Source organism: Myotis davidii, unplaced genomic scaffold (genome assembly GCF_000327345.1).
Source record: "Myotis davidii unplaced genomic scaffold, ASM32734v1 scaffold173, whole genome shotgun sequence".
Taxonomy (NCBI): Eukaryota; Metazoa; Chordata; class Mammalia; order Chiroptera; family Vespertilionidae; genus Myotis; species Myotis davidii.
In genome coordinates, this window is record NW_006286303.1 from 398,572 (window position 1) to 412,964 (window position 14,393).

Consider the following 14,393-nt stretch of genomic DNA (forward strand, 5'->3'; position numbering starts at 1 on the left):
AAAGACTGGGAATGACTGGTCACTATGACACACACTGACCACCAGGGGGCAGACGCTCAACGCAGGAGCTGCCCCCTGGAGGTCAGTGTGCTCCCCCTCCATAGAGGGAGCTCTGCTCAGCCACAAGCCAGGCTGACTGCTGCCAGCACAGCGGTGGTGGCGGGAGCCTCCCCTGCCTCCTCAGCAGCACTAAGGATGTCTGACTGCAGCTTAGGTCTGCTCCCTGCTGGCAAGTGGACATGCCCCGAGGGCTGCTGGGCTGCCAGAGGGATGTCTGATTGCCATCTTAGGCCCAACCCCCCGGGGAGCGGGCCTAAGTCAGCAGGTGGTCATCCCCTGAGGGGTCCCAGACTGCGAGAGGGCACAGGCTGGGCTGAGGGAAACCCCCCTCCCCCCGAGGGCACAAATTTTTGTGCACAGGGCCTCTAGTACATATATATATTTAAATAGAGGACATTTTCTTGAAATTTCACTAGTTATTGTGCTTGAATTAGATGTTAAGGGAGTAGAATACATTGACTTGGAGCTTCACAAAATCTATGATATGAAATTGTCAATGCAGCATCCCAAGTCCCTCAAAGGTTCAGACCTGGTAAGTAACACCTAGTATTTAGCAAACAAGCAAAACACTGACTAGAAGGAGAGTTCTCCTGCATCTCAATATTCTCCCCCATTCTTACTTCTTAATCACTTTCTTCCTCTGCTTTCTCTTTCCTACAGGAATTGTCATTAGAAAAGGGCTTTATGCCCTGGCTAGTTTGGCTCAGTGGATAGAGCGTCAGGCCATGGACTGAAGGGTCCCAGGTTCGATTCCGGTTGAGGGCATATTCCTTGGTTGCAGGCTTGATCCCCAGTAGGAAGCATGCAGGAGGCAGCTGATTGATGTTTCTCTCTCATCTATGTTTCTAACTCTCTATCCCTCTCCTTTCTTCTCTGTAAAAAATCAACAAAATATATTTTGAAAAGAAAAGGGCTTTATGACAAAGGGAAAACACAGGAATCCTCTCAAAAACCCCAAGCTAGCTTTTCACTTCAGATGCCCCTGAATGAGTTTGCCCCATCCAGCTAGGCTGGCCCACTAGTTCGAGTCTGGAAAAATTGTACTGTAACTGTAGTCTTACCTTTTCCTTGCGTACTCATAGTAACCATGATCTGCAAAAAAGAAAAGTAAAAGCAAAAATTCGATTCAAAAAGAATCAAAGATATAAAGATAGCATCACAAATCAATAGAAAAAGGAGTTAGGAAAATATAACTATTTAGGAAAGTGGTCAAGTTAGATAGGACACAGTATGTACCAAAATAAACCACATCAGCTAGTAAATCACAATTGACAAGTTAAATATATTTTTAATTGAATTAGAGCAAAAATAAGAGACTGTCTACTTAATCACTGGATTTTAATATGAGTTAAAGGCGACAAAAGATACAGAGGAAATTATAGATTAAAATATTTGGAACTTCTGTATGTCAAAAATTAAAACTTGAAGAGGAAATAAAAATTTGGAGAAGTGCCCTGACTGGTTTGGCTCAGTGGATAGAGTGTTGGCCTGTGGACTGAGGGGGCCCGAGTTCGATTCCAGTCAAGGGCATGTGCCTTGGTTGCAGGCACATCCCTACTGGGGAGTGTGCAGGAGGCAGATGATCGATGTTTGTCTCTCATCGATGTTTCTAAGTCTCTATCCCTTTCCTCTCCTCTCTGTAAAAAATCAATAAAATATATATAAAAAAAATTTGGAGAAGTATTTGGCAACAAATATGATAAAGGCTTAACAATTTTAATATGTGTGGAGTATTTACTATTCAAAAGTATAGTTGAATAAGAAAAACACTAAGGTAGATGTTAAAAGTTAAGTGGACAAAGGAGAAAATTGAATTTATATATGAATTTACATTTATATAAAGGACTAATAAATGTAAGAAAGTCTGAACTTATAATCAGAACAGTAATATGAAAAATGAGGTATTTTTTAAACTATCAAATTTTTTTGCAAAGGATAACAATGCTGGAAGGCTGAGATGAAGTGAGCACTCTTGTGGACTACAGATGGAAATTTAAATTAGTACACTTCATAAAATATAACTTGGCATGCCCTAAGTGATTTGGCTCAGTGGGTAGAGTGTCGGCCTGTGGACTGAAGGGTCTGCCGGTTCGATTCCAGTCAAGGACAAATCCCCTGGTTGTGGGCTCGATCCCCAGTAGGGGGCGATATACTTTTAAATAAATAAATAAATAAATAGGAGAACCAAGATGGCAGCATAAGGTACAGACCTGTGCATGCTGCCTCCCACAACAACATTGAAACTACCAACTATAACAGCTATCATGCAGAACCATGGGAAAGCTGGCCCAGTGGAAGCTCTACAACTGGAAGGAAAGAAAGAAGCGCATTGAGACTGAGTAGGATGTACAGAAGTGCCAAGAACAGAGGTACGGAGTCACGCGCCAGGCGGGCTGCAACTGGATGCGCGGTTTTTTTCAATCGGAAGGGGTTATAAACTCTCAAATCCACTGAGCTTGTGTGGGGCGGGATTCTGAGGTCCCAGACCCCTACGGGAGAGGCGGGACAGCCTTGCAGTGGGTCGGAGAGCAAGGGTGGCTTTCTCGCAGAGCTGCTCGCCGGCACTCAGGGACTTGGAGATGCGGAGTTGTGGAGAGGCGAGGAGTCACGGAGAGGCCATTGCTCTTTGCTCCGCCTTGGTGATTCCCGGAGACCCTACCCTACTCAATTTAATCCCTGCCCAAGCTGTGCCAGTGGCACATAAGGAACCACCTGCGCTTTTGCAGCCTAACCCAACAAACTGTAGATTTCAACTCCTCGCATACATAAGGGACACACTCAAGAAGCAGAATCAGGTTCAGAGGAAACTGGAGCTGGACCTGGCTGGGCCGACGACATGGAACCGCTGTAACAGCAAACGCACAAGCAGGTCCACCAGATCCAGTCTCACATGAGACGCTGGAAGACCACAGACAAGCAGTCTGTGCACTTAGTAGAAAACAAAATCCAAGCAAGCATACCAGATATTCAGCCACCAAGAACGCCTGGAGATTTTGTCCGGCAAAGAGCTGCCCAACAAAAGACAGAATGCCAAACTTCATGTTGACCAGTTTAAGTATGATGTCCAGCACCTGGAGACTGCTCTCAAAAACTTCCAGCATCAGTGATATGCAAGGGAGCAGCAGAAGAGACAGTGAGAGGAGCTTCTGACTCATACCTTCACCCCCAACATGGGATGTGGCGCCCCCTGCGAGGCTGCAATGGCTCCTGAGAGGCTGCGATGGCCCCAGCGAGGCTGTGACGGCCCCAGTGAGGCTGTGACGGCCCCTGAGAGGTTGAAACAGCCCCTGTGAAAGAATAACCAATGGACACAAGACACTGCCAGGTAGGGGAGGCCAGGGGAATGTCGGGGGGTGGGGGAGGAAGAAATATGCAATACTCTTTGTAATACTTTAAGAAATAAAACAAAATTTTTTAAAAAATAAATGATAAATAAATACATACATACATACATACATACATAACTTGGCAAAAGGAGTCAGTGATGCTTATATTCCTTAATCCAATTCTACTTCTAGAAATGTACCCTAAAGAAATAATGCCCAAGTGAAACCAAGATGGCAGCATAGGTAAACACTGGAAATTGCTGCCTTGCACAACCACTTCAAAAATACAACTAAAAGACAAAACGGACATCATCCAGAACCACAGGAAGGCTGGCTGAGGAAATTCTACAACTAGAAGGAAAGAGAAAAGCACAATGAGACTCAGAGGAGGTGCAGAAGTAAAGTGCAGGGGTGCGGAGGCTCACGTGGAAAGGGCTGGAAACTGAGGACACGGTTGTCTTTTTCAATTGGGAGGTAGTCAAGCTCCTGACTGCTCTGAACTCCAGTTCCTGGCGAGTCTCTGGGGAGCCAGGACTCATACAGGAGAAACTGGACTATCTGGCATTGGCTGGAACTTGAGGGCGGCTTTCTCTCAGAGGTGCTTGCAGCGATTACCAGGACACTGAGACTTGGGGCCTCTTAAGGCAGGACTGAGGAGCAGCCGTAGCTGCTGGCTCCACCCTGTTGATCCCCAGAGACCCCGCCCTACCCAAGCTGTGCACAGAGGCTTTTGCATATGAAAGGCCTGGCCCTTTGCAATCTGAAAATTACCTAGCAAACTGCAGCTGGGTCAGAGAAACCCAGAACTTCCAAAAGAAGGCCCAAGGCCCCACAGCCGCTTGCAGTGCTTCACAGCTGGGCCTCATCTAGTCTTCCATTGTATATATGTACCACGCCTTCTCTATTTAATTCTCTATCAAAGGAGATTCTGGTTGTTTGGGCCATGTTTTGAATAATGCTGCAATGAACATAGGGGTGCATATATCTTTGGGAGTAAAATTTTCAGGTAGATGCCCAGAAGAGGGGTTACTGATCATATGGCAACTCTATTCTTCACTTTTCGAGGAACCGCCATACTGTTTTCCGTAGTGGCTCTACCAGTTTACATTCCCACCAGCAGTGACTGAGGGTTCCTTTTTCTCCACAACCTCTCCAGCACTTGTTATTACTGTCTTGTTGATAACAGCCATTCTAACAGGTGTGAGGTGGTATCTCATTGCAGTTTTGATTTGCATTTCCCTGATAGCTAGTGAAGTTGAGCATCTTTTTATATATCTGTTGGCCATTTGTATGTCCTCTGTCAACTTTTTAATCAGATTGCTTGGTGTTAAGTTGTATGTGTTCTTTATATAGTTTGGATATTAACCCCTGATAGAGCTATTATTTGCAAATATCTTCTCCCGTTTGGTTTGTTGCCTTTTTGTTTCGTTGGCAGTTTCTTTTGCTGTACAGAAGCTTTTTAGTTTGATATAGTACCACTTATTTATTTTTCCCTTTACTTACCTTACTCTTGGGGTCAAATTCATAAAATCTCTAAGATCCTGTAGCCCTGGAATGAACTCCACTTGGTAGTGATGTAATATTTTTTTAATGTACTGCTATATTCGATTTGCTAGGATTTTTGCACCTGTGTTCATCAGAGATATTGGCCTGTACGTTTCTTTTGTGTGTTCTATTATGCTCTTTGAGTGTTTGTATTTTATTCTATAGCACATAAACCACATTGCTCAGGCTGCCTTCTCCGGCGAGCAAGTGAGATGATCAGGGCCGTGCTCCAAGCCATCTGCTGGAGAAGGCTGCCATCTGCTGGGAGAAAGCAGATTCCAAAGCTGTTCGCTCTGAGGCACTCCTACCCGGGAGGGCCCACTGCATGCAGAAGTGAAGCATTTTGTAACATCATAGGAATGACTTTCAAAGTTCATTCTCCACCTTGCCCTCCACCCTGCCTCCTAAGGAGCCCACATGTAGCTGCTCAGCCTCTAGTCCTTGGTTGTCCCGAATGGGGGACCAGTGATCTACAAGGAAAGGCAGGGAGCACCTCTCAGAACAGATCAAAAGGGGACAGGAGGAGTGGGGAAGAGAGAGGCAAGCTGGAGCTTGAGAGAAACAACAAGGAATGTTTGGGGTATTGCTGTCATGGTGACAGGGACTTGAGAAGAAAGATGCCTCAAGAACATCATAGCAGGTTTTGCTCTGTTAGACGATAGTTCTGTGAAGATACTTCAGTAAGAACTAGATTACTTTTCACAGCTTTTTGAAGTGGAATTCATGCTTGTTTTAGGTGTGCTATTGAAGAGTGCTCTTAACGCAGTCCAGTTCTATATTTGGTATGGCTATGTAGGCAACCCTTGGGTGTTCTTTGATATGATATATTCAGCTCTATGATCTGATATTACTATTAATTCTTCCTTGCTCCTCCCCTAGCTAGGCACAGCTCCCTAGCACTGTGCTCCAGTGCTGTAGCTCAGGGTCATGTGGGCAAGAGATGGGAGAATGTAGGAAACGGTGAAAAGGCAGAGACAGGGAGAGGGCAAGTCCTCCATCTGATGAAACAACAGCAAAAAGCTTGTATTTTTATGCAAAATAAAGTTCAAAAATATCACACCCCCAAGTCTGCACTTTTGTGACTTTTTTTTCTCATTTCAAATCTTTTTTTCATGTTCATTCTCACCCGGTTCCACCTGTGTGAAGACAGCACTGGCAACTGGTAGCCACTTAGAATTGGATTTATAACTCACACCATGCCCAGGGTAAATTCCAAATGGAGCAAAGATTTAAATGTCCTTTTAAAGGTTATTAAAGAAAACACGTGGGTGAATTTCCTTTTAACCTAGGAGTAGAAAAAGGCTTTTCCAATGATGATTCAATACAGAAGCTGTGAAAGAGTTGATTGATAAATTTTCCTAAAAAATATTTTTGTGGAAAAACAAAAAATAAATAAGTGAAGACAAAGAGACTGCCAGCAAAGTGAAGAATATATATCATACATAACCCAGACAAAGGGCCAATCTTTCTGTGTACAAGAGAAAAACCTAGGAAAAGGAAAATAGGCAAAAGGATGAAAAAAGATATATACCAAAAGAGATGCTTAACATCACCCATATAATAAGATAAATACAAATTAAAATTTAATTGACATACTACTAGTTTTTTGTCTCTTAGATTTTCAAAAAACTGAAAGTTTGAACACGTACTGCAATGGTTAGGCTACGGAGAAATAGAAACTTCCATTGCTAGTGGGTGTACACAGTTACTCCCATGTAGGCCAATTTTGCTAAATCGAAGTTGCACGTATATTTACCCTTCAGTAATCCCACTTCCAGAAATTTACTCTACAGTGATACCAGCATATGTATGAAATGACATGGTGTATGGGTTTACCTACTACATCTATTGCTTGTAATAGAAACACCCTGGAAAGAACCAAGAGGTGTTAAGTTAGTGGTGGCACAACTATGTAATGGAACATGAGGCAGCTGCTGTTTTTTAAAATGAGAAAAACAACATGGTTTTATAAAGAAAGATACACTGTCAAGTGAAAAGAACAGTATAGCATAGGCTACCTTTTGAGTAAGAAAGGGGAACACACAGACAAGCTTGTATAGTATTTTCTTGTATTTACATAAAGATAGATAGAAACTAATAAACATGGTTACCTATAAGGACAAGAGAGGGGACAGGATAGGAAGAGAGACATTTCCTTGTGGTCTTTTAATATTGTTTTATCTTTTTGATCATGTGAATAGGTTACAAGTTTCAAAAGTTTTTAGATTTTGTTTTCACTCAATATAGTTTCCTTCCATTCTCCCACACTTGCCTGAGATTCTGTTTCTTTTAAATCACTTCCTTAATCCCTTATGAATCCAGATCAAACACTCTGGGTTCTGTATACTTGAGATTACATATGCAGGCTCTATTAAATATTTAGGCCTATTTATATATATAAAAGCCTAAGCGACCATTAGGACCGGTCACTAGGACATGCACTGACCACCAGGGGGCAGATGCTCAATGTAGAAGCTTCCCCCGATGGCCAGTGCACTCCCACAGCCAATATCCCACTGCTGGCCAACCTCCTGCGGTCCCTCCTCCCGGCCAGCCAGCCCCAATGGGGTGGGTGAGATGGCCCTGATCGGCCCCAATCACCTGCCAGGCTGAGGGACCCCACCCATGCACGAATTCGTGCACCAGGCATCTAGTTTTAGGTGAGTAGCTTTAATGAGCATTTTGGGTCTTTTTTTCTTAGACTTTCTTTTCTTTAAAAAAAGAAGTTAGTAAGCCAGTCAGAGAAAGATAAATACCACATGATCTCACTCATTTGTGGAATATAGTGAACATAAAATGATGAACAAAAATAGATGGAGAGACAGAGAAACACTGAACTGTCAAACCTCAAAAAGCAATAAAATATATTTTTAAAAAAAGAAGTTAGCACTGCCATTTAACTCAGAAAAGGGAAGTGAATGTCATATAGGATAACCAGTCAACTTGGCTTTCTATGCTATGGATGTGTCGTTGCTATGGAAGTGTGCAGCCTCCCCAACCACACTGACAGTCCTTCAAAGATAGGATCCATGCCTTACTCATCTATAGCTCAGGCCTACAACTTGGACATAGTAAGCACTCAATAAAGTTTAACAGCAACAGTGATTAGGTGATGATAAACTAGTAAGGTGATAGGATGGTGACACCTAGTCTACAATATAAATTTCAAAACTTTGTATGCAACCAAACTGCCATGTCTCAGGCATCTTTCCACCCCACGGGACACGGAAGCATGCTGTCCTTAGTAGATGCTCAGGAAACTTTCGCTGGGGAAGAAATCTTTATTGCGTGAGCAGGGGCATGGTGACATGATGACTAAATATTGCTTAATGTTCACACTATTTTATGTAAATGTTATATAAATGTGCCTGATGCTTATTTGAGCTTTATTAAGGGAATTAACATAAAGACTTATTGGAACTTTTAACAAGGGAAATCTGGTGGACAGATTGAGAGGACAGAAAACTTTAAAGTGGTGTTTTCTAAAGCAGATCTGAAAACTCTTTTAAAAATAATAGTTTTTTATTGATTTCAGAGAAAAGGAGAGGGAGAGAGAGACAAAAACATCAATGATGAGAGAATCATTGATCAGCTGCCTCCTACATGTCCCCTACTGGGGGCATGTGCCCTGACAGGGAATTGAACTGTGACCTACTGGTTCATAGATCAATGCTTAACCACTGAGCCACACCAGTCAGGTTGAAAAATTTTTAGATCGAGTCTCATCAAGCTACTTTAGGGAGGCCACTTTAGGCGGTATGACACTGAAGGCCCGCTAAATGGTAGGCTTGCCCACCTTTTAAAAATATGGGCTGAGGAAGTAACCATGAGATGACCTGGGGAAAGCAATACGAATCTAGGGAGAGAAACCACACGTGCTGATTGTGAAGCAGGGGCAAAAATCAGATTGGTCTTTCAGAGGAACAGAAAAGAAGTCAGTTATGATTGGGGCAGAGTGAGCAGAACTATGCCTCTTAGGATAAACGCACAATTTTTGCAGAGGAATGGGAAATCATAGGAAGGGCTGTATAGTGAGTGAAAGATGTGATCTGATTCAGTTTTTTAAATGTTCACTCTGGCTGCAGTAGCAAAGAGATTGCATATGACAAGAGTAGAAGCAGGGAGACTGCTCAGGAAGCTAATGCAGAAATCCAGGAGAGAAATGACTGTAATCGGGAGGCAAGAATTAGCAATGGAAATGTATGAATTTCGGAGATGTTCTAGAGAGAAAATGAACAGAACTTGCATTGGATGCTTTGGATTTGAGGGTGAAGAAAGAGAAACCAGGGACAAATAGATTTTTTTTTTCTTATTGGCTTAAGCAACTGGATGCCATTTTCTACAAGCACCTAGCTAAAAGACTGAGGAGGAAACAAGAATAGGAGGAAAATCAAAATTTCTGTCTCAAAATACATTACATTTGAGATGCCCATGATATATCCAAACGGAGGTGTCTAATAGGCAGTTGAATATATAAGTGTAGGGCTCAGAAGCGAGAGTACAGCAAGAACATATTTAAGAGGCAGCAGCATAAACATGCTATTTAAAGCCATAATTATAGATATGACCACCTAAGGGGGGGAAAGTGAAAATAAAAATGAAAAGGGTCAGGATCCAGCCCTTTAAGAGTTCAGGAGAACAGGGAGGGCTCAGTAAATGAGAAGCAGCAACCAGTCAGGTCAGTGATAAACTGGGAGATTGTGATGTCATAGAGGCCAAGAGAAAGAGGTCTATAGTCAATTGTATTAAATGCTGCCAAGAGGTCAAGTAAGATAATAACAACACTGCTAATAACACTGCTGAGCACTTACCATGTACTACAGTCTGTTTTAAATGCTTTACTGGTATTAATGCATTTAATCTTAACAACCCTAACAATAGAGAAGGAACCACTGGATTTGGTAACACAGAAGCTGAATGAAGAGAACTTTCATTCAACAATAATTGCTAAGTCCTTACTTGTTCCAGGCACCACTTTAGGCACTGAGGATGGAACAGTAGGAAAAATAAAAGTCCTGCCCTCACTTGTATGCATGTGTATGAGCCTAACCAATAGACACAGGCAACAGGGGGGTGAGGGCATACGTGGGGGGGTTGGGGGTCAATGGGGAGATAAGGACACATATGTAATACCTTAATAAAAAAAGGAAAAACAAAAAAGTCCTGCCCTCTGACAGCTTAAACAAATACATTTGTAAGTGGAAACAAATAGATAAGTGCTTTAAAGAAAATGAACAGAGCGGGCCGGAGTGGCTCAGTGGTTGAGTGTCAACCTATGAACCAGGAGGTCATGGTTCGATTCCCAGTGAGGACAGAAGCCCGGGGTTGTGGGCTTGATCCCCAGTAGGGGGCATGCAGGAGGCAGCCAATCAATGATTCTCATTGATGTTTCTATCTCCCCAACTCCCTTCCTCTCTCTGAAATTAATAAAAATATATATTTTTAAAGTCACACAGAAAGAAAATGAGCAGAGTGATCTGATACAGCTTTATAAGGAGGTGACAAATATTTGAGGAAAGTGTGTCCTGGCAGAGTGAAAAGCAAATGAAATGATTGTGAGGTGGAAGCAAGGAGGCCCACGTGTCTGAAGAGCAGTGATGGTGGGGAGAGTGATGGCATACGAGACTGGGGAGGCAGGCAGAGGCCAGGTCATGTGGGGCCTTGTAGGCCTGCTAAGAATTTTAGATTACAAACTATGTGAGATGAGAAACCCCTCTGAAGAGTATAAAGCAGGAAAGTTGCATATAATTTATGTTCTAAGGCAGTGGTTCTCAACCTTCTGGCTCTTTAAATACAGTTCCTCATGTTGTGACCCAACCATAAAATTATTTTCATTGCTACTTCATAACTGTAATGTTGCTACTGTTATGAATTGTAATGTAAATATCTGATATGCAGGATGGTCTTAGGTGACCCCTGTGAAAGGGTCGTTCGACCGCAGGTTGAGAACCGCTGTTCTAAGGGATCCCTGTGACCACTACTAGTATATGAGCAATAAACTGGGATGGGAAGGCGGAGGGAGAATGGGGCAAGAGTAGAAGCTATTGCAGTGGACCAAGCAAAAGACAGTGGCTTACAAAGATGATAAAGGTTTGTCCTGGTCGGTGTGGCTCAGTTGGTTGGAGCGTCGTCCCATACACCAAAAGGCATATACCCAGGTGCGGGTATCGATGTTTCTCTCTCTCATTCTCTCTCCCCCTTCCTCTCTCTGAAATCAATAAAAAGAAATTATTTTAAAATGACATTGGTTTAAGATGTTAAGACATGGCCATAGTCATGATACATTTCAAAATTAGGACTTGCTAATCATTTGAAGGCAGGCTTTCAACCTGAGCACCTGGATGAATGAATGGGGTGACATTTGCTAAAATGGTGAACAATGGGGGAAGATCAAACTTGGGTGCAAAAGTAAGAGTTTCAGATATGGACACATTAAATTTTACATGCTTACTAGGTACGTTAAGCAATTGGTTATAAAACTCTAGAGTTTAAGGAAGAATTGAGGCTAGAGATATTTTGAGAACTTACCAGCATATAATAAAAGCCATGAAACCAATGACATAACTCAGGGAACAAGGAAAGTTCTAAAGACTCTGAAAAAAAAACTGATCCCTCACTTTCGCCTAAAGGCTGGGAATAGAAGCAAAGGAAACTGAGTCAGGAACAATCGATGAGGTCTGATGACAATGAAAGTAGTGGTTAACCCCAAAGTCAAATAAAGAAAGACTTCCAAGAAAGAGGTAATGTGTGTCAAGTGAGTAAGATGAGGATGAAGGATGAACCATTGAATTTGGCAAAGCAGAGGTCATTGTGACTTCAACAAGACTTCAGGGTCTTCAGGGTGTTCTCAAGAAAATGGGAAGAGAGGCTATGAAAATAATGACTTATAGACAACTATTTTGAGAAATTTTTCTCTAAAGAAGTGGTACCTGGAGGGGTACATGGGGTTAAGGGAAGTTTTTTTTGTTTTGTTTTGTTTTTCTGCTTAATATAGGAGTTATCACGGCATGTGCATGTGCTGATGGGAATGATCCAGTAGAGAGAGGAATAAAATGATGCAGGAGAGAGAAGGCTAATTTTAGGAGAAAAGCAGCTTAAAGTTGGATGGGATGGGATCCAACTTACAGGTTGGGAGATGGGCCTTGAATAGGAACAGAGACAGTTCATCCATTATTAACAGGAGAAAAGCTAAAGTGCATAGACAGGTGCTGGTAGTTTGATAGCTTCTGTGTTGGAAAATGAGCTGACTAGGGACATGCAGTATGATTGCCAAGCAGCACTGAGAGCCTACCTCTAAGTTCGAGATCATGAATTTCAAGACCAGAATAGTTGTTTTTTTGTTGTCATCATCTGTTTTTTCAAGTGCAGACAAGAAATAGCAAGGGAGTTAAGGATATTTGCAAAGGAATAAGTAATTCCATTGATGGACCATGGAGTATAAAATGATATATGTGTCTCCTTCAAGATCTTCAGCTGTTTGAGAGTCAAAGGTATGAAGGACGGAGGAGTGAGAAGTAACTAGGTGAATAAAGTGGGTTTGCTAGGTAGTGCCAAGTGACCACTTGAGATTAGCGGTCATGAAACGGAAATAGAAGCACACAACATGGTTATGGAATTTCGTACAGCAGTAGTCACCTGCTCGGGTGTAGGCAGAAGGTGGGTGGTTGGGGTTAACCAGGGTTGGGGTTTTGCCAGGAGAAGTATGGTGGTTTGCCGAAGAGCCAGTGGGGTGGTAGATTATGTGAGCAACTGGAACAATAGACCATAAAATCCAGGCTGATAAAGAGGAGTCAAGGAGAGTATGAGATTTAATTGCTTTGGGTGGGGTCATCATTGAGAGGTCAGAGGTGAGCTGGTGTGATCAGAGCAAAGGATGTTCACACCCAAGTCCCATCAGCCCTGCTACCCTGTGAACTTGGTGAGGACTGAGCATGTAGTAAGCATTTACTTGGTAAATGTACTCTTTGACTACTTGCTCCATGAATATTTTGTTACTACAGCTTTCACAATATAATAGCTAAGCATTTCTTGATTGTCACCATGTGCCAAACACTGACAAAAATTTCCTCTAACGATCTAGCTGGGGAGAAACATAATGATGAAATGTCAATTCTCAAGTGCTATAACAGAGATCATGTTCAAAGAGGCAACCCAGAGGAATGCAGTAACTAACTGTAGAGAAGAATTGCGAAGGGCTTCGAAAAGAAGGGATGATGGGTAACCAAGACAGCTAGGGGGTCATCAGGTGGAGGGAGGAGAGACTCATTCCGTTTCTCTGGGGACTAGTCTCAATTTCCCCCCAGGAACAGAAGTAGGTGGATGGCACAAAAGTCATCTTCCTTTAAAACAAAAGGAGCGTTCAAACTTCACATGAGGACCCCCCGTTTTAGATAGGGCCGGGTTGCTCAGTGCCTTGGAGGGGCCCGCGCACCTACCGCTCGGGTAAGTCAGGGAAGTCTGCGGCAGGTTCCTGGTCCCCGGAGTCGGAGCGATCGTCACGGCGGCGCCGTGAGGCAGCCCAGATTTGTGGGCCTTGCGGGAGCCGTGGGACTTAGGGCGCACACGGAGCTTTTGGGGCTCCTGGCCTGCCTGGGGCTCCTGGGGCTCGTAGGGCTCGTAGTGGTAAGACTCGTAGGGTTCATAGGGTTCTTCGTTGTCGTAGGGTTCGTAGAGAGTATCGTGAACGTGGAGCTTAGAGGATTCAAAGGGCCCACAGTATTTGTGGGGTTCACAGAATATGTATGGCTCATAGGGCTCGGCGGGCTCGGGGATCTCCTTGCTCTCCTCTGGCTGGCCTTGCTTGTCGGCTGCCTCTGACACCTTGGGCTCCGGCTCCGGCTCCGGCTCCGGCTCCGGCTCCGGCTCCGGCTCCGGCTCCTGTTCGTCAAGCGCGGTCAGGTTGCCTTGTACTAAGGGTTCCTGGGAAGCTTTCAAGCTAGCGGATATTTCTGTCGTATCATGCCCATCGGGTGGCTCCGATGAACCCAAGAACTCTTGGTTATTCATGGGGGCCCAGGAAGCTCCGGTTGCGCGGGGCGCCGGCCCTAGCTGGGCCGCTGTTGGCCTTGAGGCGACGGCAGAAGGATGAGTCACCGCCCGCCCCTGCCCCAGCCCACCCGACGCAGAGGCCGGACGAGGAGCCGCGTCCTGGCCCGCTCCCTGCAGGTTCTCTGGTTGCCAAGGCGACGTGACGCACCCCAGGGGCCCACAAGCACGCTCCGCCCTAGAGAAAGAAGCCAGAGACCCGTGTGTGCCCAGCCTCAGCGCTCTGCTGACCAGCCGTTCCGTGTGTCAAGGGCGAGTACTCCGTTTGCTCCGGTTGCGGAGACCCTATTGCAGAACGTCCCAGCTTCCAGACCAGTTTCAGCGCCACTCAGACAGCCGAGCCAAGTCTCTGCTAGGTTCCCTGGCACAGGTTCTCCGTAGGCACGGAGGGGATGCTGAGATTGACAGTCCAGGCTC

The 14,393-nt window shown here is 44.1% G+C and overlaps 1 protein-coding gene across 1 annotated transcript in view; it reads right to left on the reverse strand.

Annotated features, from left to right (window-relative positions):
- THEGL (theg spermatid protein-like) overlaps positions 1 to 14,393 on the reverse strand; it is a 46,325-nt gene that overhangs the window by 30,225 nt on the left and 1,707 nt on the right. The window contains exons 2-3 of the mRNA XM_006757833.1: positions 13,367 to 13,622; positions 1,122 to 1,152 (exon numbers count right to left, since the gene is read on the reverse strand). Of these exons, the coding sequence (XP_006757896.1) occupies positions 1,122 to 1,152; positions 13,367 to 13,622 (287 nt within the window). The remainder of the gene's footprint in view (positions 1 to 1,121; positions 1,153 to 13,366; positions 13,623 to 14,393) is intronic.